Source organism: Centroberyx gerrardi, chromosome 8 (genome assembly GCF_048128805.1).
Source record: "Centroberyx gerrardi isolate f3 chromosome 8, fCenGer3.hap1.cur.20231027, whole genome shotgun sequence".
Classification (NCBI taxonomy): Eukaryota; Metazoa; Chordata; class Actinopteri; order Beryciformes; family Berycidae; genus Centroberyx; species Centroberyx gerrardi.
In genome coordinates, this window is record NC_136004.1 from 17,792,135 (window position 1) to 17,814,726 (window position 22,592).

The 22,592-nt window shown below is 43.5% G+C and overlaps 1 protein-coding gene across 1 annotated transcript; it reads right to left on the reverse strand.

The window, feature by feature from the left end:
* Nucleotides 1–1,524: 1,524 nt before the first annotated feature.
* Nucleotides 1,525–20,943, reverse strand: inpp5jb (inositol polyphosphate-5-phosphatase Jb). Its single transcript, XM_071920891.2, has 13 exons — nucleotides 20,581–20,943; nucleotides 13,963–14,471; nucleotides 12,694–12,801; nucleotides 12,303–12,411; nucleotides 8,688–8,804; nucleotides 6,808–6,983; nucleotides 6,171–6,282; nucleotides 5,443–5,552; nucleotides 4,981–5,188; nucleotides 4,702–4,839; nucleotides 4,508–4,591; nucleotides 4,315–4,419; nucleotides 1,525–4,082 (listed from the first exon to the last, which is right to left on the reverse strand). Exons 2-13 carry the CDS (start codon nucleotides 14,457–14,459, stop codon nucleotides 3,729–3,731), a joined length of 2,118 nt encoding a protein of 705 aa, XP_071776992.2. The 5' UTR covers nucleotides 14,460–14,471; nucleotides 20,581–20,943; the 3' UTR covers nucleotides 1,525–3,728.
* Between the last annotated feature and the right edge of the window lie 1,649 nt (nucleotides 20,944–22,592).

Sequence of the window (22,592 nt, forward strand, 5' to 3'; positions counted from 1 at the left end):
TAGGCAGCAGATGGCATAAAATAATATCTCTGCAAGGACTGGTCTGCCGTGGCTTCAGCTCCAAGGCAGGAAGGTGTCATTTATTTGAGGAGAGCAAAGTTTTGAGACTAAGTTTTGAGACTCAACATCAAATCTATTTTTCAGTTTACACAATAAGCACAGCAAATTAATAATTAATCATCCTCTTATCAAGCTATGTGTTAATATGAAGATCATGCTCCGTATTCACTTGTCACAGTGACCAAGCATTTTTGAAGGCGTGCAGCACGGACACAGCAGTGGCTCCTGTCTCAATCCAAGCCCAGTGTTGCATCATAGAGAACTGCTTTCCATGTGAACAACAATGATGAGATGCAACAAAACCTCTACTCTCCATCTGAACCCAAAATTCACACCACGGAAGTAGATAACATTACCGCTGGCTTGTTATACAATATCACGTTGTGTAACTTTTATTATCATCATGTGGGATGAGGAAAATATTCAGCCTGAATATGTCATTCATTGAAGTAGGTTATGCCAGACAGCTGGTTCGTCACTAGAGGTTGTCAAAGGTTAAACTTTAAAGTTTGTCTTACACATGTTCCTGTTTCCTTCCTGACAAGGGAAACCCCACCGAAGCCAAAATGCTGCTTTTAGATTTAATTATATTCATGACATACATCAGCTATGAAACATGCATTAACAATAGAATCTATGTAATAACACTAGGCCTACAATGTAATCTGTTGTGTCAGTCTGTATCAATTGAGTCATGTAGTTGTTTTTAATCGTGCCATTGGTGTTTTGTGTCACCAAACCAGGTCAACCAATAACTGGACACTGTTGCATCAGATAGGTGCTCTCATATGCCATCCTGAATCTGCAAGGTGGGCAGTATCTTTACAGGGGACCAAAGCATGATGCAAGGTACTTCTGCTGTTGCCCTGCTGCAGGATTTCGGTTTGTCTTTATAGTTTTTGTCTTCCACATTTGATCAGCAAATCATAATACAGAAAAAACAAGCTACTTATGCCACCAGCTAACAGTTATAAATCACCAGAGACAAAGAGCTGATTAGTTGTCCAAAGATTAATTGGGGGCCAAGGTTCATTCCAATCACAAATGATGAAATTAAATCCACTTACATAATTGAAGATAATGTATATATAGTGTTGCACAAGCCACCTGCAGAAGTCACCATTTATAGTGATTGGCCAGTGGAAATATGGCCTGCACTTACTGGTGCACAGGTTTAAGCAGTTCAGACAGCTTTGTCTCAGGGGATTTCCCACAATACGCCTTTCCACCCTTCACAGTCCTCTCTCTTACTTACATTGCAATCCCGCATTACAAGCCCAGTCAGTTTCAGGCACAATACATCTCTCTCTCTCTTCCTCAAGCATACACACACACACACACACACACACACACACACACAGTAATCTCAGTAAATCATGCTCTACACGTAGGTTGATATACCGTATATACATTATCGCAAGAAAGAACTAGGAAGCGACTCAAAAAACAGACAGACAGCACAGCTTGAAGGGGAGTTATATTATTTCTTTGGACAGTGTTGCAGTTGTTTTGGAGAACAGAGAGGATCGGCCTCTGAATCCTTCACACCCGACCCATTAAGATTTCACACAGATAAACCATCCTCAGATGTCAACACTCAAGTCATATGTCTCACAGGCTTGCTGTAATTTTCCTTCAAGTCAATTCCATTCACAATTGCACACAAACCTGCAGACGAAACAATCCACACTGTAGACAATGAAAGCAACATTTGAATTTACTAAAATGCAAACTGGAGAAATCAGATGCTCTCTTGATAGTTCCAAATAGGAAAAAAATAACTATTCATATTCTGTAATGCCGCTGTAACATTTGCTTTGAAATAATGCTCCCTCACTGGCCAGCAGAATTCAGGCTCATTTGACAGAATTAAATAAGAAAATAAATACATAATCTAAGTATAATAATCTTTTTGGCATAGATTGTCATCTATTCTGTATTTCATACTGTATTTTATATTTCTCCTTTACATACATACTCTTATCCATCTTAAACACATAATTACACAATAACATTCTTTAGACATAGCATTTTTTTTCACAGATTGAGAGTAGTCACTGAACTGATCATGATTACAGCAAAGTTGAGACAATCTTATCTTTTTAAAACCTGTTACTCTAAACAAAGGTGAAATGCAGTCATTTTTTTCCATTTGAAAATAAAGAAAATGCATAAATGCACAATGAAATTGAATCAAATAAATGAAGTCTTATGCAAGCAAAACTACCCTGCATTTTCTTTACCTAACACTTACCTTGATGTTAGTTTTTTTTTTACACTGTCTTTACCATGTTTTTCTAACACTTTTCACAGCCACAAATATAACAAAGAGGAGTCAAAAACAGCACTTTACGGCACAAAGTCACAGTACCGGAATGTACAGTATGTCCAGCAGCAAACCATGCAGACACATTCACACCTCAATTACAGCCACAGCTAGCTACACATACACACTTCCACAAACCCAAACATACACACAATCCCTTCCATAAAAACACATACACACGTACAAACAAACGTGATTACATACACACACAATGAGGTTACGGTACAACAGTGTACACTGTCCTACGCTACCAGATCAAAGGTACAACGTGTCTAATATGGTGCCTCGGAGGTCACAAGGTAACAATCCAACACATTACTACTAGTGACAGAGTACTGTTAGCTAATCACCGGGACCTATAAAGGAGGAAGTGGGATCAAAGAGAACACAGAAAGAAACAAGGCCAAGGTGAAATGAAAAAAGAAAGTAAAGGTAACGAGCAAGTCAATGGATTATAGAAAAACACAGAAAATAAAGCAGTAGAACAATATTTCACCATAGTAGAACATTTTAGCTTTGTATCATACTAACCACAGTATAATACAAAGCTTTACAGTAGCTCTACACAGTAGAGTTTTTGCACATGTCTGTCAAAGATATCCAGAGTGATAGTCAGTCAGCCAGAGTCACTTAGCTTCTATTCGCTTCTATTTTGAGAACATCATGCAAAAAGTCAAACTTCTAACACATACAGTAAGAAGTATGGAAATGTGACCCAGATGATATGATTTACGTGTTCTGAATAAATGTTTGCAAGTAAATACAATTGTCAGAAAAGGCCCATTAACTCACATGATGGTAAAAAATCTAAATCTTTCCCCAGGGAAGCAAACAGGGAATAATCCTGTTTGCGAGGAATGTTTGCTATGACAGTCAAATATGCCGTTCTCTTTCGCTGTCACGAAAGCACTTTCTGCTGCCGACTGCACAATCTGCTAACAAAGCCTCTGGGTAAGTCAATACACAAGTTTCCAAATATCGTTGAAATGTGTGGAACGTGATTTTTAAAAAGGATTAAGTAACCATTTCATTTCATGAGGATCTCTGTATGACCTTTGATCCTTGCTCTGAGTATTTCCTAATGCAAGGTGTGAGCTCCCTGTACTGTGTACGCCTGAGAAGGGACAGAGATAGAAGAAGAACAGCAGGACAGAGGGAAAGGTATACAAATAAAAAAAATGTGTTGTCAGCTTAAGAGAAACAACTCAAGGCAAAGTAAGCCTTCTTAATAAACCTGATGGCTAACTCTAGTCCTGAAATCATACACTTTCATCAGAGGAAACATACAGTACAGTGAATGCATCAAATAAAACACACATTGGCTACATGACTTGGGTTTGCATCACAACCCTGAATCCCCACTCTCAGCTGCAGTCTTCCCCGCGGGGGGCGCCGCCTGACCGCCCTCTGCTGGCCGATCTGTGGAGTTGCTCTCAGCCGTGGTGCGGGAGGGAGAGCCTTCGCTGAGGTTGAGCCCTTTCATTTTGGCTTGAGCAGGGCTGCCACAGCGACTGTGGCTACGGCTGCGGCTGCGGCTAGAGCTGTGGCTGCGGCTGCGATGGCTGCGGCGCTTCCCCTTCCCCGGACTGGGGCTGCGGGACCTGGTCTTCATGTGGACAACGGTGCTGTCGTCCTCTGAGCTGAAGTCAGAGCTGTCTGAAGCACTGGCATCGAGGCCTGAGGAGGGGAGCTGGATCTGAGGATGGGTGAAGACGAAGGGAGAGGTGGTAGAATAGGGAGTAGAGAAGAAGAAGGTAGAGGAGCAGGTGAGAAAGAGAGGAGCAAAAAGACGGTACAGGAAATGACATTCAAAAAATGAGAATGAGTCAGCGGTAAAACGGGAACACCTACAGTAACGGCTTATCACAGATATAACGTTATTATGTAAAAGATAAACAAGAAGAAAACAGAATTGTGGTTATCATCACCTGAAATGGCTCTGTTACACCCACAAGGGTGCTCATGTTGTTGCTATAGTAACCCAGGATAAAGTCCCCTGAGCCTTTAGGCAATTCCTCCTCAGTAAAGGTTACCTGGAAAACAGTTTGTGAGAGATGCCATGAATTACTCAAAGTGAGACAAAATGATCCCTGAAGAGAATTCAGCACACATCTAGATTACCTGATGTTCTTGTCGATGGTAATCAGCTTCCTCTTGCTTGGCCCATATGTATCCCACATAGTCCTTGTGGTGTTTGAATCCCACCTAGGGAAGCAAGGGCAAAACACACATCACTTGAATAAAAATGTTAATGCCACCAAATCTTTCTTATACTACATCTAATGGTTTGTTGACACGGATGTAAGACTAGTTACCTTGTACAGCCCAATCCAGTCCCAGGAGCTGCGAGCATAGTTGGGCGCTACTTTGAATTTGGCTATAGCATCAGCAATGCTATTCCACTCATCGTCCACTATGAGTGTGACCAGGGGGATGTCAACCTTATATGGGAACTAGAGAGAACATTTACAACAGCCATCTAATCAATAAAAAAATCCAAGGAAGTTTCCAAAACAAAGTAATCCAAAAGAAATGCCCTCAGATCGTTATCTTTACGTCATGACGCTCTCACAGCGGCTTCCAGAGTGTCTCACCTGCAGGGTGAAGATGGAGGAGACTGGTTTGTGGTCGCTGACGGTGTACTCCATGTGACTGCGGTAGCAGTGCTGCGTCACCTTGGTCCCACTGGTCAGCCCCGAAATGGAGCCGCGCTTCCCCGTGTTGGGAGAGGGGCCAGAAGAAGCCGTGGCCCTCAGGCGCCACAGGATGCGGTCGGTCCAGGCCGGCTTACGCTTCTTCCCACTGGGAGGGGGAGAGAGAGATGGGAAGAGAAAGAAATCTCCTAAATACTATCTCATTCAAAATAAAATTCAAATCAGAAGGGCTAGACAAACCCAGGGGCACCGTAAGTGGGGAGGGGTGGTGGGGGTTGGGGTGGGGGAGTACTTTCATGGGTCCTGAAGCTAGTGGGGACCTTTCAGGGACACGGTGACATCTTGTCAGCGGCCCTGAATTTGCAGCAGTGCCCCTGGACAAACCTCTGTGCCATCACCAACCTTGTGTCGTATGTATCTGTTCCAACATCAAACTTGTATGTTGGAGGGAATTTGAGCGGCCCCTCTAGGAATCCCTCCAATACTGTCTCGCTGTCTTTGGCCATGTTCAGCTGTCGGGACGAGAGTGAGACAAGTTAGAGCAAGTGGCACTCACTGAGGATCTGTCTTCAGCACTGACTGACAGCTCTCATGAGAATATACATCTTGACTGCCCTCTAGTGGCATTAGCTACACATTACATTATCTACCAGACCAGAGAGAAGACATTTTACCAGAGATTAGGAAGAAGTGAGATACTTCACTCTGCCCCTAGTTCCTGCCTTTGCAACGTCATCACAGCATGTGGCGCGAAAGACAGAGCAATGTATTGGCGGGAAAAGTTGAGAGATATGGCCTTCTGTTGCAGACATCTGCTATTAGCAATATCTAATGTTAATTTGGAACAAATTCTACACAATCTGAAAGCCTTGTCAGGATTCTGAGCAAAAATGGAAAACAATGAATAGTAATAATGAATCGTTTTTTAAGAAAAACATGTCTGGACGCAGGTTTCATTAGATTATAGTTTTGAAAAACAAGTCTACCAGATCAGCTGCTATGAATACAGATGCTGCAGTGTCATCTGCCCCAGTTCTAGTGCTTGCAGGGAAGAGTGCATACAGACGGCTTAATCCCCAACAGTTTCCACAATCTACCATCTTTATATATTAGACAATCATTGTTTTTACCTGGTCCTTTTCCCACAACATGGAAAGCTTGTTGCCGTCAATGGCTGATTTTACCACTTGCATTTCGAGGTCATCAATACGGAAATTGAGATCCCCAAACCAGAACACCAAACTGTGAAAACAATGTTCAATCAATGTTTTCACACCACACCATTGAATAAAAGTGGCAATATACATGACTTGTGTGTGTTTGTGTGTGTATGAGAGAGAGAAAGAGACAGGGACATGACAGAGATTATCAAACAAACACAAGCACGTAATCCACTTTCACAATGCTGAGTTTGACACCAATCCCTTCAGAAACTGCAGATATTCACTAAACAGGGGGCAAGCCTGGCATTGTTTTTCACAGATAAGAACAGGGTGAAATTGGGAGCAAGGGGATTCAGTACTCAGAGTATTTTGACAAGAGAGACCTTGTATGTGCTTTTTCATATATGAAACACCTGGCATTACACACCTGAACTCAGAATCTTTGGTTGTGTCATTTCGTTACTAAGAAATATTCATACATTGATCTTTTTACGACTTGACATACAGATACACATAATTCTATGTATGTGGGTCCATGTGTGTGCATGTGTGTGTGTATGCGTGCGTGTCTGCATAAACATAATGTGCATGTGTGTTGACTTACTCGTGGTCAAGAACCGCTGTGGCGGCCTGGCCCTCAAACTGCTGCTGCTGCAGGATGCTCTCGAAGTCCTCCATGCGCTGATCGGAGTTCTCCATGTGAGCCGGCAGGTGGCAGTTGAGGAAGCAGATGGTGTGACCAAACACAGACATGCGGGCGCTCACCCCACCTTTATTCCCCTATACCAGGGATAGGCAGAGGAGCAGGCAAAACAATATTAAAGGGTGGAAGAAAGCCAATACTGAAAAGGGAGAGAGGATTTATATTTACTCAGTATTTCCCAATATGTTCCATTGTGCAAGGACAGAAATTCATGTGTAGAGGAAAGAATGAATAAGGATAGCGAGCAGACGTTAGTATGTCAGAGTGGTTTCAACATAATGTCTGGTGTGTGTGAATCCATCCTTGCAACGGAGACACAGGACGTTTACACATTAAGGGCCAGTGACGAACGTTATCAATATTTAAGGCTAGCAGTGAAGTGCACAGTGGGAGGACAGGATGAGTCTGTGCATTTCCTCCCGCTGTTCTCCCAACTGCTCTGACCCAGTAAAACACAAAAGATGCTTCGGTGTAAGATCTGCAGAATGTGCTGATGCGGATCTGAGTTCATACAGGGATGAAAACAGCAGGACTTCACACAAGACTGAGCACTGCGTAACTCAATGGATCTCTATAAAGCCCTCAGTGACAAAGGCACCACAGACAGACATCCACTCTGACCTCAGATCAGTCTTAGATCATGTCATTGTCTTTCAGTGATATATTATAACAAACCACTTTTTTGGGTCTTACTGTATCAACACAACTAGCTAAAGGAAAGGTATTAGCATTTTACACCCATAGTTTGTTTTCTTTGGTCCAAACCAGAAAATCCAAATTTGACTTTGTTGCATTTTTGTAATTGGATTGTTTAGGTTCATACTGCCCAATTCCAAGCGAATCAGGGCTTGTAAACAGAAGTCACATGGACTCACAAGTAGCTTGTTTATTGGAGTTTGGTAAGCTATCATCCAATGAGGTTAGAGGTTTTGGTGGGGGGAGAAAGGGGGTGAAAACAAATCTGATTTCAGTCCCTGTGACTTTGCTGTAATTTACCCTCTCTGGTCTTCATACCAGGTAAGAACATATGAAAAAATGGCTGAATGAGCATCAGTCCAGGCTGTGGTTTGCCCTCAGTTCATTTTGTCATGTTAGGCTTTCCGAGCATGAGTCACTGCTGGCTATCAGATGTCAACATCCGTCTGCAAATACCCATAAAACCGTTTGCAACAACAGCTGAACGATGAACAGCATGCTCATAAAACCCAGTGTTTTGGGGTCGTTTCCTGTAGTTGGTACGATTCTCACTGTAACAAACACCGCAGTTCATACGGAAGAGGACAGAGACTCGCATTTTCAGGCGGTCTCAGTGCGGTTATTTGGTGCCAGCTGAGTGTGAATGGTATTGTTCTCACGTGGCCAAACGGAAACTAAAATAGAAAACGCTCCAGAGTTAAACTGAACCGCTCAAAACATGCTTGGTATGCCTGTGCTCCAGCCTTTTATGTATGCTGAGTCCATTACACTACTAGAGCACCATCTTCTGGTCGGCAGATGTAACACAGACATCCTCGTCAGTTCTGGATAAAGCCAGCCTCAAACATCCTGCACTGTTATCAAATAATCAGCAGCCTACTGGAATGTCTATATATTTACAAAATATAGTGGGGAAAAGAGTGTTTCTCAAATGTATATCAGGGTAACTCTAACAGCAATGTTGACGATGATGTTGACATAGTCCTAGTCAAACCTAAAGAGATGCAGTACAGTGTATAATTTCCATGTGTAGAGTTTGCGTAACACACTGTTGGTCAAAGGGATGGTGTCAGTAGCCGTCTCACCCAGTAGCCCCCCAGGCCAGTGCGGGTGGTCTCAGTCTGGACTCCGCGGAGGAAGGGCAGATGGTAGTACTTAGCAAAGACCAGCAGCAACAGGCCCTGCATCCGCTGGGATGTCACCTGAGAGACAGACAGGAGACATGAAGAGGAAGAGATGGGGGCAGGAGCACGCACACGGTGAGCAATATGAGGATGTGGTTTGCATATTCTTGAAAAGACAGCAATAAAATACAGTTGCACAACAGGAATACTGTATTCTACGGAAAACAAATATCTCTTTATCGGACGCGGAAGTTTCAGTAAGCAAATTCTCTGAGCTGCCTGAGTCTAGCTTACTGTGTGTCCATCTCTGTTGCTCCGCTTCATTTCTCTCTCTCTCTCTCTCTCTCTCTCTCTCTCTCTCCCTCTCTCCCCTTGCATTTCCATTGTGCCCTGCAGGATCCTGCAACCCAGCTCTCCCACTGTTTTGCATGAAGCAGTGCACATAAAGGAGGCCATAGCTCGCGGTCTCCCCTCGCTGTCTGAACAGTAAACCCATGCGTGGATGCGGAGGAGACGTGATGCATGAATTGACAGTCCTACACAAAACAATACACAGCACACACTAACACTGTAGGCATGTGTATGGCTGTAACGGGTCAGACCTTTTCTCTCTCCACACCCCCCCCCCCCCCCCCCCCCCCCCGCTTCATGCCCTTTCTTCATGTTATGTTACGCAATATATATTATGCGTATTATGACATTTGTACGCCATTGGTAGGAAAATAAGGTGCACACAGTCTATTATAGCAACATCTGTGTGCTGTACAAAAGGGGGACAGGAATGTGATGTGTGCATTTGCTGAAGTGGAACAAGCCAAGGTATTTGCATGCCATTTCAAGCCCCTTACCAGATATTTATGGTGCTCCCCTCTCTTTCTCCAGTACAGTCTACACGCCCCAACCCCCAACCACAGGCCTCAGAAGCATGATCACACCCTGCTCGTAATGCCCTGTGGGCAGTAACGGAGGCACACATCCCCACGTGAGAGAAGACCCTCTCGCTTGTATACTAACTGGCTATTTGGACGACGTTGTTGCGTAATGGACTCCACTGAACCGTAAACTGGACTGACTTAGGGTATTTGTGGTTTGTGTGTGGACAGAGAGAATGAGGGTGAATGTATTTGTGTGTGTGTGTGTGTGTGTGTGTGTGTGTTTGCATGCCTTTGTGCATGAGTATAAGAGTGTACCTTTGCCTGTGTGTACTGGGGTTGAAAAGCATTTCTTATTAACATCAGTGAACATTGGAAGCGCTCCTGAAGGCTGCCAAGCTACATTTTTGGCTTCGAACAGAAAAGACATTCAAGCCCAAAGACAAGTGTGTGTGTGTGTGTGTGTGTGTGTGTGTGTGTGTGTGTGAGAGAGAGAGAGAGTGAGAGAGATAAAGAGAGAGAGAGATAAAGAGAGACATAGAGAGAGAGAGAGAGATGAATAGATTGTGAGAGTGTGTGTGTGTGTGTGTGTGTGTGTGTGTGTGTGTGTGTGTGTGTGTGTGTGTGTGTGCATGTGTGCAGTGGTGTATGTTTGTACGTGTATAACACACACATGACTTAAGACTGGGATGAGCTGTGAGTAACAAGTGCTGTGTCAACAGGGCAGCTCTGGAATTTCAAAGAAGTAGTCAAGTGCAAAATAATGGCTTACTAATTCCAGCCTCTAACACTGCAGACCACAGAAATATCCGTGCCTTCTTCCAGCCTTCAGAAGCACAGCATTTCATTAACATTAGACTTCATTCTCAGGATTTTGAAAGAAACTAAAGATACAAGCTACATTTTATTCGCCCATCTTAGGTATATTCACATACATGCTTAAAGAGCCGGTGTTGTAAATGGAAAATAAGCTTTAACCTGCATTTAACTCAAAACGCAGGTCTATTTTATCCCAGTGTTTACAAACACTATAAAATATGATCTAACTTAAACTATAGGCTAATCAAACCTTTACAAAACTATAACATTTTACAGCCTCAAAATATTTAAAATGCATGTTTAGTTGATTTATAGTGGAACGAATCAAAAGCTCAGTCAATAGATTTGTGAAAAACGGTTGGTCCAATAAATCACTTTGCAAAAAAGTAATGCTGCAACAGTGTTTCAACAGGGGGAGCCATGGTGCAATTACAGATTGTGGAAAAAAGTGGCTCTGCTGATTGGTGGATTTGTAGCACCCTAAACTGCTTACTTAAAGAGGAATAGTGGTCACAATCAGCACCAGCGTGATGGACAGGAGGAAATAGGGTGATTTGTTGGCGACTTGTCTCTGCAGTGAAGAGCTGATTTTAGCAAGCTTCCTTGTGATTGCCCTACACACAGTCTGAACCTGACAATGGGTGTTGGTGAGCAGGCTATTTCTGAGAGTGGAAAGACAAGACGGGGTGTCAAGTTACTGCATGTCTGTCCACCATGTCATGACCAGGCAGAGTGTTACACTGACACTGTCATGTATCCCCCTCTACTGAAGAAAGGCTGACAAACTCAAGCTCACATATAATCCCCTACCAGCTCACAGCATGTTTATCCACATGAAATGCACAGAAAAGGTCACATCAAGAAGAAGATTATGCGAAGGTTTAAACCAGCCAAGCAGGCCATGAGATAGCTGGAGGACAGCATCAGTCTCACTGTCAGAGGCCCATCAACACTGACAACAACGAGGTCCAAAAATAAAACAGCACCCTGGGAGACACTTGTCTAGCTCTCCGAACTCGACAGCTGATTCACGCTCTCTGGCTCACAACGCCAACACAGCCAGGCATCTTCAGCTTCTGCCAGGCTAACGCTAACTACAGTGCACCAGCTATGTGCCCTCAAACACATAAAAACACACACACACACACACACACACACACACAGGAGCAGGTGTGAATGTACAGAGCATAAATAAGCACACTGGAAACAGATAGGAAATACATACATGTATTTCATGTACATCATTTGACCAGTAGGATTCAAGTATGGTGGCCTGTTCTTAAGTAAAGAAAGTTATATAAAAGCTTTTCTACATATATTTGACATAAATATGGCCATGTCTTGTATAGCATACAGTATATGGCATATACAGTATATACAGTATATCTATATATATCTAGACAATATTCAAGACAATATATCTTTTCATTTATCTTTTCGGCATGTATGGAATAAGCAAATTTACCATTTAAACTCAAGTTTTTGGTTCATGACATAAATGAAACCTACTGGATTTATTATAACACCTTTCCACGTATGTGTGTTTAAGAAAAAGAGGATGAGCGATAAAAAGCATAACTAAAAAGAGGGAGAGGCTGAGAGAGAAAGAGGCGGGTAGACAGGCAGACAGGGACATAGAGGGAGACCGATAGAGAGAGCCTGAGTTTGCATTGTGAGCTTGGCAGAAAGCGGAAGATAACAGATACGCAAATTACACGCCTGTTAAAAATTATCACCCCATCCACTGCTCTGGGAACAAAATGAGCCAAAACAGCAGCAGGAAGCAGAGATCTCATCAGCAGCCCCATAATGCGTACGGATATCAGCCTTTTAGCATTTAAATGTGTGAATGTGCATGCGTGCATATAGAAAAGCCATTACTGACCAGCACATAACCAAAGGGGCTGAGTCTCTCCATGCAGACCTCGCTCCACTGGTCTGTGAACAGGACATCTTTCAGCCTTTTGTTAATCATAGAGTTCACTTCTTGTAGCCTTGAAGGAAAACAACAACACACAACAGCACGCAGGTCAACAGTGGCACAGCAGATAGAGAGGTGAGACAGACTGATGAGAGACAGCTTTGATAAAGTAAAGCGGAGGTTAATAAATAGAAAGGAAACATAGCCAGAGGGAGACAGACATCGCTCTGGTTCAAGACTGAGCCTCATCAATCAAATTATATGCAGTGTCAATGTGGGACAAGTGACCCTAAATGGAAAGTTTGGCTGTTATATGGAGTTGATTGGCTGACTGCCGCCTCCACAAAACACTCACCCAATGATGTACATGTCTGTGTTTCCATCTCCCACATTCAGCCCCAGCAAGGCAGTCATGTCTTCAGGTGGCATGGCAGAACCCACATTCCAAGTGATTATGTGCACCCTGTTGGCAAAAGGGGGATGTTATATCTCTCAGACATTACACACCCAATTTTTCCTATATATCACAATCTTTTTGAGATCCTAAATTTAATATGCTATTTCCGTATTTGCATATTTGTCAGTGGAAGAGGACCGTTCCCAAACTGCATGTGTGAATGAACATATAGGTTTTCTCTGTTTATCTGTTTACTGGCATCACTAGGAATGGAAATTGACGCCAGTCCGAATTGGGATAAGGATATAAAATATAACAAGGACGGATATGTGTGTGGGGGGTATGCTTAATCTAGGGTTGCACAGTTAATCGTAGATAATTGTATATATTTTTGTTTCCACAATTAATAATTGTGTAATTTGGTGGTATTGCAGTGTTTGTTCAATTCCTCTGAAAATCCAGGTGTGGTGTATCAAGCACTTCCATTACACGTGACTAATCCCAACCTTTGAATGTGCAACGTGCACCATGTGATGAAAACAAAAGTTAAAATGGAGGAGCAGGCAGAGAAACCCTATATAGACCATCTCTGGGAAAACGTAGAGACCAGCAAAGTGGAAAAGAATGGATACACCCAACGTTAGAAAAGAAAATCTTTCTCCTGAGTCTGAACATGAAAATGTTGTTTTAGTGCCTGAAAGTGGATCATCATCTGTATTTGAAGATGCTTTGGTTTTAAACCAAATGATGACAACAAGTACAGATTCTTGCAAAGTCTGCCTTAGAGTGGTAGCTGCACCACAAAGTAATAGTAGTAGCCTAATAGAAATAGTAGTAGTAATAATAGTAGTAATTACTTATTATTTGAATTATTATTTTAATTTTGTGACTTTTGTAAATAAGGACCACAATAAGAGTAGAATGTAAGAGTGAAAACGAGACTTTCTAGCTGCTACTACTTAAACTGAATCTGAAACTAAGATAAATAATCATGATAAATAATCACAACAGCAATATGATAAAGGATTTTCATTTTGCCATAATCGTGCAGCTCTGGCTCAATCTAATGGATATATCGCTGTTTTGACTGGCAATATCCAAATACGTGCAGTATCATCCACTGGTTGTGCCAAGGTTAATCATCCTCAGCTGTCTGGGAATGAATGGTTCTGTCTAGTCTCGACGTGCTGAGACATGCAACGCGAGACGCACACAGCAGGAACTTGCCTGAAGTCTTCCACAGTCTGGGGCTGTGTGTCCGCAGTGCCTGCTACGGAAAAGGCCCTCTGGGCGTGAGGGTTGAGGTGAGGAGGCACAGGCCTGCTAGCGGCTGGGTGGGGCACTGAGGCTGCCCTGACTGGGTAGTGGCCGGGGCCTTTAGGGCCAGCCTTCATGTTGGCCAAGGCGGGCTCTCCTGAGGGTTTGGCTGCTGCGGAGCGCGAGGGCTTGGGACGACTAGCCGCGGCCCCATCAGGGATGGACTGGTCCTGGTTGGCCACTGGTGCGGGTTCAGATTTGGGTTCACAGATGTCTACGGAGCCCTCTACTCTGGCGCTTCTCTGGGGCCGTCGGGGCCGGACGGGAGCTGCAGGCTGGGCGGTGGAGGGATCGGTGGCTGGGGCCCCTGTGCCTGGTGGGGGAGCTGCAGTGGGCGCTGAAACCTCTGCTGCTCCGCATGGGTTGTCTACTTGCGTCTGGCTTTGGCTCGGGTTACCTGGATCCATTTCCCTAAATTTCTGTGATAAAGAAAACACTAAGCACATTTCCACTTGCAAGAAATATGTACATTACTTTTACATTTTAGGAATTTAGCTGATGCTCTTATTCAAAGTATCTCAAATTGAGTGAAACTGTATAAAAAGCTCCAGTTCCCACATCCTCAAAATTACAAGCAAAGAGTGCAAGGGTCAAGGCCAGAGTGCTGACCCTGTGAACACATAATGATCTATAATGTGCTAGGAAAAAAAATAAAAAAGGAGCTAAGGAGACTTAGGAAGGATTTTTGTCACAAAATACTAGACATAACGTCATTAGCGCAACAAGCAGCCCTTTCACAAATGACAAGTACATTCTGCTGATGAGGGAAGGATCGTCATGAGATCCTACTGACACAGCAGGACGAGTGAGTGAGTCATTCAGTTTCTCAGCATCATGGCTGCTCAACTACCTGCCTTTCCATGGCCCTGAAAACAGGTGATTACGTTCTCCAGGAGGAGATAATGAGAGAGGGAGACGCATGGAAGAAAGAAATATATGAAAGCCTAACAGTGGGAGAGAAGGGAGAGACAAAAAGACGGAGAGAATCAGATGGAGCCCACTTCACCCTGTTATTCTGTTACTCTCCACACCTCCCACAGCTCTTGGACCAACTCAGAAATAGAATGGGAGAAAATAAGCCCGGACGCAGCTTATCATCCTCTGTACCTAAGCTGCCTGCCATTCCTCTGGTAACCACGGAGATGCTCAGTCAGTTCATATCAGCTCAGAACACCTGCCAGACACTCGCCTGAGAAACTGCTGTAGGGTCCATATCAGCAAAACTCAACAGCATGGAATAAACAACAACAGAGAGCGGGTTGCAAAAGGATCTGACAGACACAGAGAGCAAGAAAAGAGAAAGACAGAAATAAAGGAGCAATTAAACCCATTAAAGTAATAATCCATGCCATATTTCTATGAATAAGTGTCAATTTTGCTACTCTCTATTGCCGATTGATATAACACAATGGTGATTCAACTCATATCCATTTCATGAAAGCTTTTATATTTGCTGTTCTAAACACCCGGTGTCTGGTGGGTCTTTCCCAGGAAAAATTCCTCTGGCACGCAGGAAGTGACGCGTTTGACGTTTCCGGCAGCAGCAACAGCCGTTTGTTTGGAATAAATCGAAGAACTGGGTAGTTAGCATGGGCAGCAATAGCCAACATGGCTGAACAGACAAAGAAAAGACCAGTACCTACTGAAACTCAACCTATTTAGTGCGAAAACACCAGAGCAATGACCGCTTAGCACCAAAGACGGCCCCAAAATAAAAGAAACAAGGATTTTGTGGATTACCGTGTTAAATCCCCAAAACAAGGGGCGTCCTGGTGGCTCAGGGGTCTAAGGCGTGCAACATGCAAACACAACATCCTGGGTTTGAATCCGGCCCAGGACCTTTGTCGCATGTCATCGCCCCTGCTCTCTCCCCCATCCTTCCTGTCTCTATCTACTTTGATCTCTCTCCAAAACAAAACAAGCAGCCATGTGGACGGTGATGTGACCTGGTGCTCGTGAGCGTGTCTGAGCCTTGGAGAGCTGATTTGGGCTCAACACTGTGGCAACCCCGACCCAGATCCATCAGTCAGTAGAAGCGAGGCACACGAGGAAGGACCAAAAAATTGTAGACTCACATTATTTATACTGTCTGGGTACCTAACCTTACCTTGCACCTCTGACCGCTGTCATGCAGACATTAACCCATCACATTCTACACATGCTTCTCCATCTGTAAGGTCTAAAGGATGTAGTTAGACCTGTACATTATGGACATATTTTTGGTCAGTAGGGAGGGAGGTTTTTTCAGCCTGGGGACAGAGAAACAATAGAGCTCTCTCATAATTACTCACATGACCTTCAAGAGACGGGGCCATGACTTTCATGCGGAGAGGAGAGCTGCCTCTACGGGGGCCAGTACTGGTCACATGTGCCCAGTAACATGCTGGTCTTTCGGTCGACCAATAACCTGGTGCCTGCCTGGGCATAATGTATGCCTGTGGTCCATGTATGGTATTTTTGTGGAGGAATGGGGAGGAGGGCGAGGGGGCCGAGGGACGGCACACGTGGGAGTGGGTGGGGGCAAAACGAGCCGAGGGAAGAGAGAGAGAGAGAGAGAGAGAGAGAGAGAGAGAGAGAGAGAGAGAGACAGGCGAGGCAGCCCATTCAGTGACAACACTGTGTCTCTCTGCAAAATGTCTCCAAATTGATCCTCTCTCGCTTCCCTCTGGCACCGTCTATTTTTCCGAGCTTTAATCCCCTTCTCTCTCCCTTATCTCCCCATTCCTCTAATCCTTCCACTCTCTCCATCTTCCCTTGACTCTGTTGTTTTCGATTCTTTGTCTTACGCACCTCCACTAAATGGTCACTGAATCACTCTTATATTTTCCCCACCGATTTCATCATTCCCTTCCTATATTTTTTTCTTCTTTCAAATCAGGCTGAGTGTCTATATTATCTCTGACCTAAAACCGTTTCAGTCCTTGCCTCTCGGTCTCTCGTTCTCCCTCTCCATCTCTCTGCTGTGAGGTGACATTTGTGCTCTTCCACTGACGTGCTCTGTATTGTTTCCTTCAGCCAACCACCTCACAGTCTCCATCAGTGACGTCAACATGCCACAGTCCCAGTGGCCACCGTCACAACAACTGGAGATGGATCATTATCAGTGGTAATGGCTGTGTGTAAGTGTACATCAAAGACAGAGAGACATAAGTGCAAGAGTGAGTATGTGAATGAGAGAGAGAGTGTTGGGACAAAAACATGTATGGGATGTGGGACAAAAACAGCTGGGTGACTGGGAAGCAAGCAGGACTTTGATAATGAAAGAAGGAAATAACAAGACATGAGATTGAGAACAGTGATTAAGAATGGGTGGAAGTGGACTGTGCATAGACTATCCTGTTTGTATGCATTTAGGACAGCACATCATAATGTACAACAGTCTCATTATGCATTATATCAATTCTACATATTCTGTTAGCTTTCTGTAAACATCTCCCTGTTTGTCAATCTAAATACACTGCAGTTCAGCTTTCTAACACAGAATAGTGGGTAAAAACATGACTAATTTCCTCTATGTATGACGGGGCAAGAGCCAAATGACACGCTAACAGCTACCACTTCTCATTCCACTCACGTTCACCGGGGAGAGAGTGGAATGATTCGATAATAACAAATGTGTCACGATGTTTACATGCGCCCTCCTGAGGGGGAGAGAGAGCTGGGAGAGCCAGGAGAGATGTACTGTAACCCCTGCAGGAGACGCACAGGCAAAGTGCAGCAGAAGTGGACTACTGCGATTAAAAACCCCCAACAAGGCTTCTCGGCTGTTCTGATGTGATCATTTAGATAGTTTTGGACGACTGGTTCAGTCGAATGATCAAACGCCTTATGTTCTTTTCAGGGTTATAGTGAGGAACATCATCATCATCATTCATAGTATTCTGTTACATCACCACACGGCCATCTTGGTAGGAAAATAACATGTGACTGTAATAAATTAACAGCCGATTATAATCAAATGACAGCCGCAGCCAATGAGCTGTCTATATTGTAAGGCACCATATTGGTAGGAAATGCATGTAACATCATGGGAATATTATAAATATCATCATCTCAATTAGCATTTTAGCCCAAATCCTGAGCTCTATTATATTCTGTACTCCAGCCATAAGGTTGATCACATTCATCCCACATCTCCAGTGTTTATTGTTTAAATCACAGCCAAGGAGAGTGTTGGTGTTGAGGGCCTCCAGGGCCATATGTCCCTCTGACAGGGATACTAATGATGACCCTGACAGAAATGACACCGGCAGCTGCTGCCACAGCTGTACACGGCTCCTCTAGGTCCTAGTGCCACGAAGCATCACTCCCCATATTCTGGGGGCCTCATCCTTCTGATCAGGTCACATCCCGGGCCTCAGTTTGTCAAAATGATTTTGCTTATGATCCTAACAGTTAAGAGGCAGTCAAGCCTCACTAACATGTGCTGACAACATATAGTCTTAGGGCTGCACGATTAATCCTGTATGATCATATGTTGCAATTTTAGATTGCACAATTAACAATTGTCGAACTCGGCCATACGGAAACATTTAATTTGATTTAATTTAACTTAAAAGGCCCGCTGTAGTTGAAAATAGCCACAATGTTGACATGAGATGCAAAAACTGCATTTTGTTTCCCAAATCATTGACATGAATAAATTATAGCAATATCCAGCAAAGTAATGAGGATTATCATTTTCATGCAGCCCAATGCAATCTGCCTGTGGAAGGACCTGATTATAGAATCAAATTCTGACAATGACAAAAACACAGAGGACACACTGATTAAGGGGAATGAAAACAAGGCCACTGTGCTTGGACTGGCACGTGAGATAGACCCAGTGGATATGGAGTGCTAATGCCGGCATGTGCATGAAATTAAAAGCTTACACAATCTTAAAGAGAAGTCAATTAAACACCCAAGACTTCCTTCCTTCCCAGTTGCTAGATTTGTAATGAGAAATATTAAATTCCCTCAAAGGGCCTTGCCAAACGCTGTGACAGCACAACACATGCATTAGTTTGTGTGTGTGAGAGAGAGAGTGAGTACGAGAGAGAGAGAGAGAGGAAGGCGTGAGAGAGCGGAGAGAGAAAGAGAGCGAGAGAGAAAGAAGAGAGGAGAGAGAAAGAGAGAGGAAGGAGAAACAGAGAGAGAGCAAGAGAGAGAGTGAAAGAGAGAGAGGAAGGAAAGAGAGAGAGTGTGTGTGTGTGTGTGTGTGTGTGTGTGTGAGAGAGAGAGAGAGAGAGAGAGAGAGAGCGAAAGAGTGAGAGTTTGGCTGTTATCCGTTAACTACTGGGAAAACCTGTTAGGTGGGTGACAATCAGTGCTGTAGTAGTAAGAAAAATACTATTTTTGATTTCAACAATCATTCTACTGGCTTTTCTCCAGTCACAGATTATTGAGTTATTTTAGCAGCTAAATCCTTCCTCATTTCAGCTGCATTCAAACTAATTTCTGCAGCAGCTCGTTACTCAGTTCCAATACATTCCATTATTTCACAGTGAAATAGAAAAGCTGAATGTGAAACACCGGTGAGCACTGAAAACACATCTGCACTCATGTAAGGCCCTTTGGATAAATGTGTTATACCATGTTAGCAGAGCATGTGACAGATTTGTAAAATGTCAATGATCTGAACCACACTTTGATTCAGTTAAAAATCAAACCACAGACATACTGTATGTACAAATATGCTTGACAAATAAGAAAAAGCTTTTTGAGGGGATATGTCATTTGTTATCTGGTATACCTTGCTATGTAAACATTAGTTCACAAGTTGTCAGTGTAGTGGATAGTAGCACTAGGCTCATGGTGTACACATATAGCCTATAGTGAGGATAAAATGACTGATGTCTTGGCTGAATGAGGACAGCAGCAGCAGCAGATATTCTGGCCTAATTACACTCCTGTTTCAAGGACGATTTCTGGTTTAAAAAAAACCCATGAAGGTCATTTTAATTCAGTGTTTTGCCATCAGATACTATCTCAGACACATCAGTGCGTGAGTGTGTCACATGCATTTCTGTGTGTGTCAGAGAGATAAGGGGGAATGAATAGCCAGCATCTGTGTGTATACACTTGTGATGTGTGTCAACACGATTAGGATTTATGAGCATGATTCCTGCCATACAACAAAGGTGGACAAAGTGAAAATGTGTGTTAAGCGTATCTTCATTTACCCTCTTCTAACATATAAACAAAAAGGCTTGACTATGTATTGTATCAGCATCCCCTCTTCTCATAGACACAGGCTCTGCTGGCAGGGATGTCTTTATCCATGATAGCGCTCCTAATTCACTATTTAACAATTGGTCGTATGTCATTGGTCAATTTTCACAATAAAACAATAAAAGTAAACAAGAACACTTCCTGTCTTGTGCTCGGAGTGTTTGACTTCTTGCCGCCTGTCGTTGATGATTCATAACCTGCACCTCAGCTACAGTCCTGATAATCATTACAGCAGTCGATGACATGCTCCTGCTGGGTTTCGTTTTTACTATTATTGGTTACTGTTACTGTCTCACAGAAATGTCTTTAGCCTACCTGCTTTGCTGCTTATATGTTGAAGATAAACAGATGACGGATGTCGGGTGAACTGCCCGTTGTTTTGCTTGGCGCAACCTTCCCTGCAGATGAAGAGGTCCGGAGTCCAGAAAGCCACTGTACGGTCTCTAAGAGGAAGATGTGGTTTTCACACAGCCTCCAGCGAAACGTTAAAACAGCGAACTTCCCAACCGCTTCCCAAATGAAACCATCGGCATCCCGGCGCCTTCCACACTGGCGATGTCAGGGGGAGCAGGTGGGCTTCGAGAGCTCAGTTGTGCTGATAGATATCCTGCCCTAGGCTACATCTCAGAAACAAATGTCTCCTGATCCCTTCACACAGTCGCCTCTGGAGACTCAGGCTGCGATACATGCGGCGTCGATGAGCGCCGTCTGTTTCCCTGTGCCCTTCAAATTAAGAAGACGCCTGGGATGAGATCGCTTCCGTAAACGAACAGCCGCCGTGCCAAACGATGTCCAGTTGACGGTTACAGTAGTCAGACTATGCGAAGCCCTACTGCCGCCTAGTGGCTCATACTGCGAAGTGCGGGACATCATTTACAGAGCAACCGTGAAGGCAGTCTGAGCTCTTTTAGCACGCTTCAAGATCGCCACCATGTAATGTTGATGTTGTAGTCATGGAAACGAGCTCTGTGGCCTGTGGACATCAAGGGCAGTTTATAGTACAGCGATTTATGATCGTCACCACCGGCGATGATCATATTCTATCGTCGGTCGCAATGACATGTTGTTTATACTTCCAGCGACAGGCGATCTGTCGTCGTTGCGATGGTCGTTGAGCCCATCGCTGAGACTTAAATTGGATTGAACTTTGACCCCATCGCTGGCTCAGTTGTCATGACAACATTATGGCACTCTCTTATCCTAACGTCGATTAATTCTCTGAGCTCAAATTAAACGTAATCAACAGCTCTGGAAGACCGTACTTTTGTAATAGACTGTAGAATAAAACGTACACTGAGGAGACAATTTATGCTATTTATCTAGACCTGGATAAAGACAATAGATTTACTTGAATGAAATGTCTTATTTAAAAAGAAAGAGTGAAAAATAACATTGCAAAAGCAGTTACATAACATGTAGGCACATTAGGCTATTCTGCAGACTGGTTTACAAACTGTATTATTATTATTATTTTCATTTCAAATGGTTAAATTTTCAATTAAGAAAATATATTTCGTTACATGGCGTTATTAAAAGCAGACTGCAGCAGCTGGTTGGAGGCGGTGGAGTCTGTAGGAGTCTCGCTTTCAGAACGGACACAATAAACTTCACAACCTGGGAATATTTGCATTACTTTGAACTGATGGAAGAAAAGGGTAAGAACATTATTGTTACCTGTACATCTGAGAACTGAAAGCACTTGCCAATGTGTTGTGAGCGCTATCCGCTGTTTATTTTTTAGACCAGACATGATTAATCAAGGCTGCCTCTGTGATCATACTAGTTTACCATAAAGACGATCAGACCCCGAATAAATGAAAGCTGCGTGTTAAGTAGATAACAGATAAGTAGATAACAGCAGTGTACTCGGTGATGATTTCTATAGCCTGCTAGTGAGAACATCACCAGAAGACATAAAGGTTGTTTTTAAGCGGGTAACTTGAAAGCGCTCGACTGAATTACTTTTAATAAAGACTAACTTAGTAAAGTAACTAGTTGCTATTTAGAACTATAGTAACAAAGTAAACTAGATGAGAGCAAATGACTGAACCTCTGCGATGCGTTCTATAATCGCTCTGGTGTTTATACTTTTTATGAGCGACAGCGTCCAAAATCAAAGTTGAGCGATGATGGAATGCTGGTGACTTTGTAGCGATCATAAATCGTTGTACTATAAACTGCCCTTCAGGTACAGAAAGTTAGAATGTTCAGCTGCCATCAGAACGTGATGTTCCCTCTTGTCCATGACAACATGATCAAACCACCGAGAGAGCTGATTTGATTAGGTATGGCCCTTTGCTGTTTGAGAGGATTCGGTACACAGCTGG

Bases quoted from the DNA above. Each gene is read 5' to 3' on its own strand.
- inpp5jb (XM_071920891.2), bottom strand. From the start codon at position 14,459: ATGGATCCAGGTAACCCGAGCCAAAGCCAGACGCAAGTAGACAACCCA. The intron at 5,553-6,170 runs GTAAAAACAATG...TCGTCCCGACAG, and splicing joins TGTTGTGGGAAAAGGACCAG to CTGAACATGGCCAAAGACAG. The intron at 4,840-4,980 runs GTGAGACACTCT...TGTTCTCTCTAG, and splicing joins CCTCCATCTTCACCCTGCAG to TTCCCATATAAGGTTGACAT.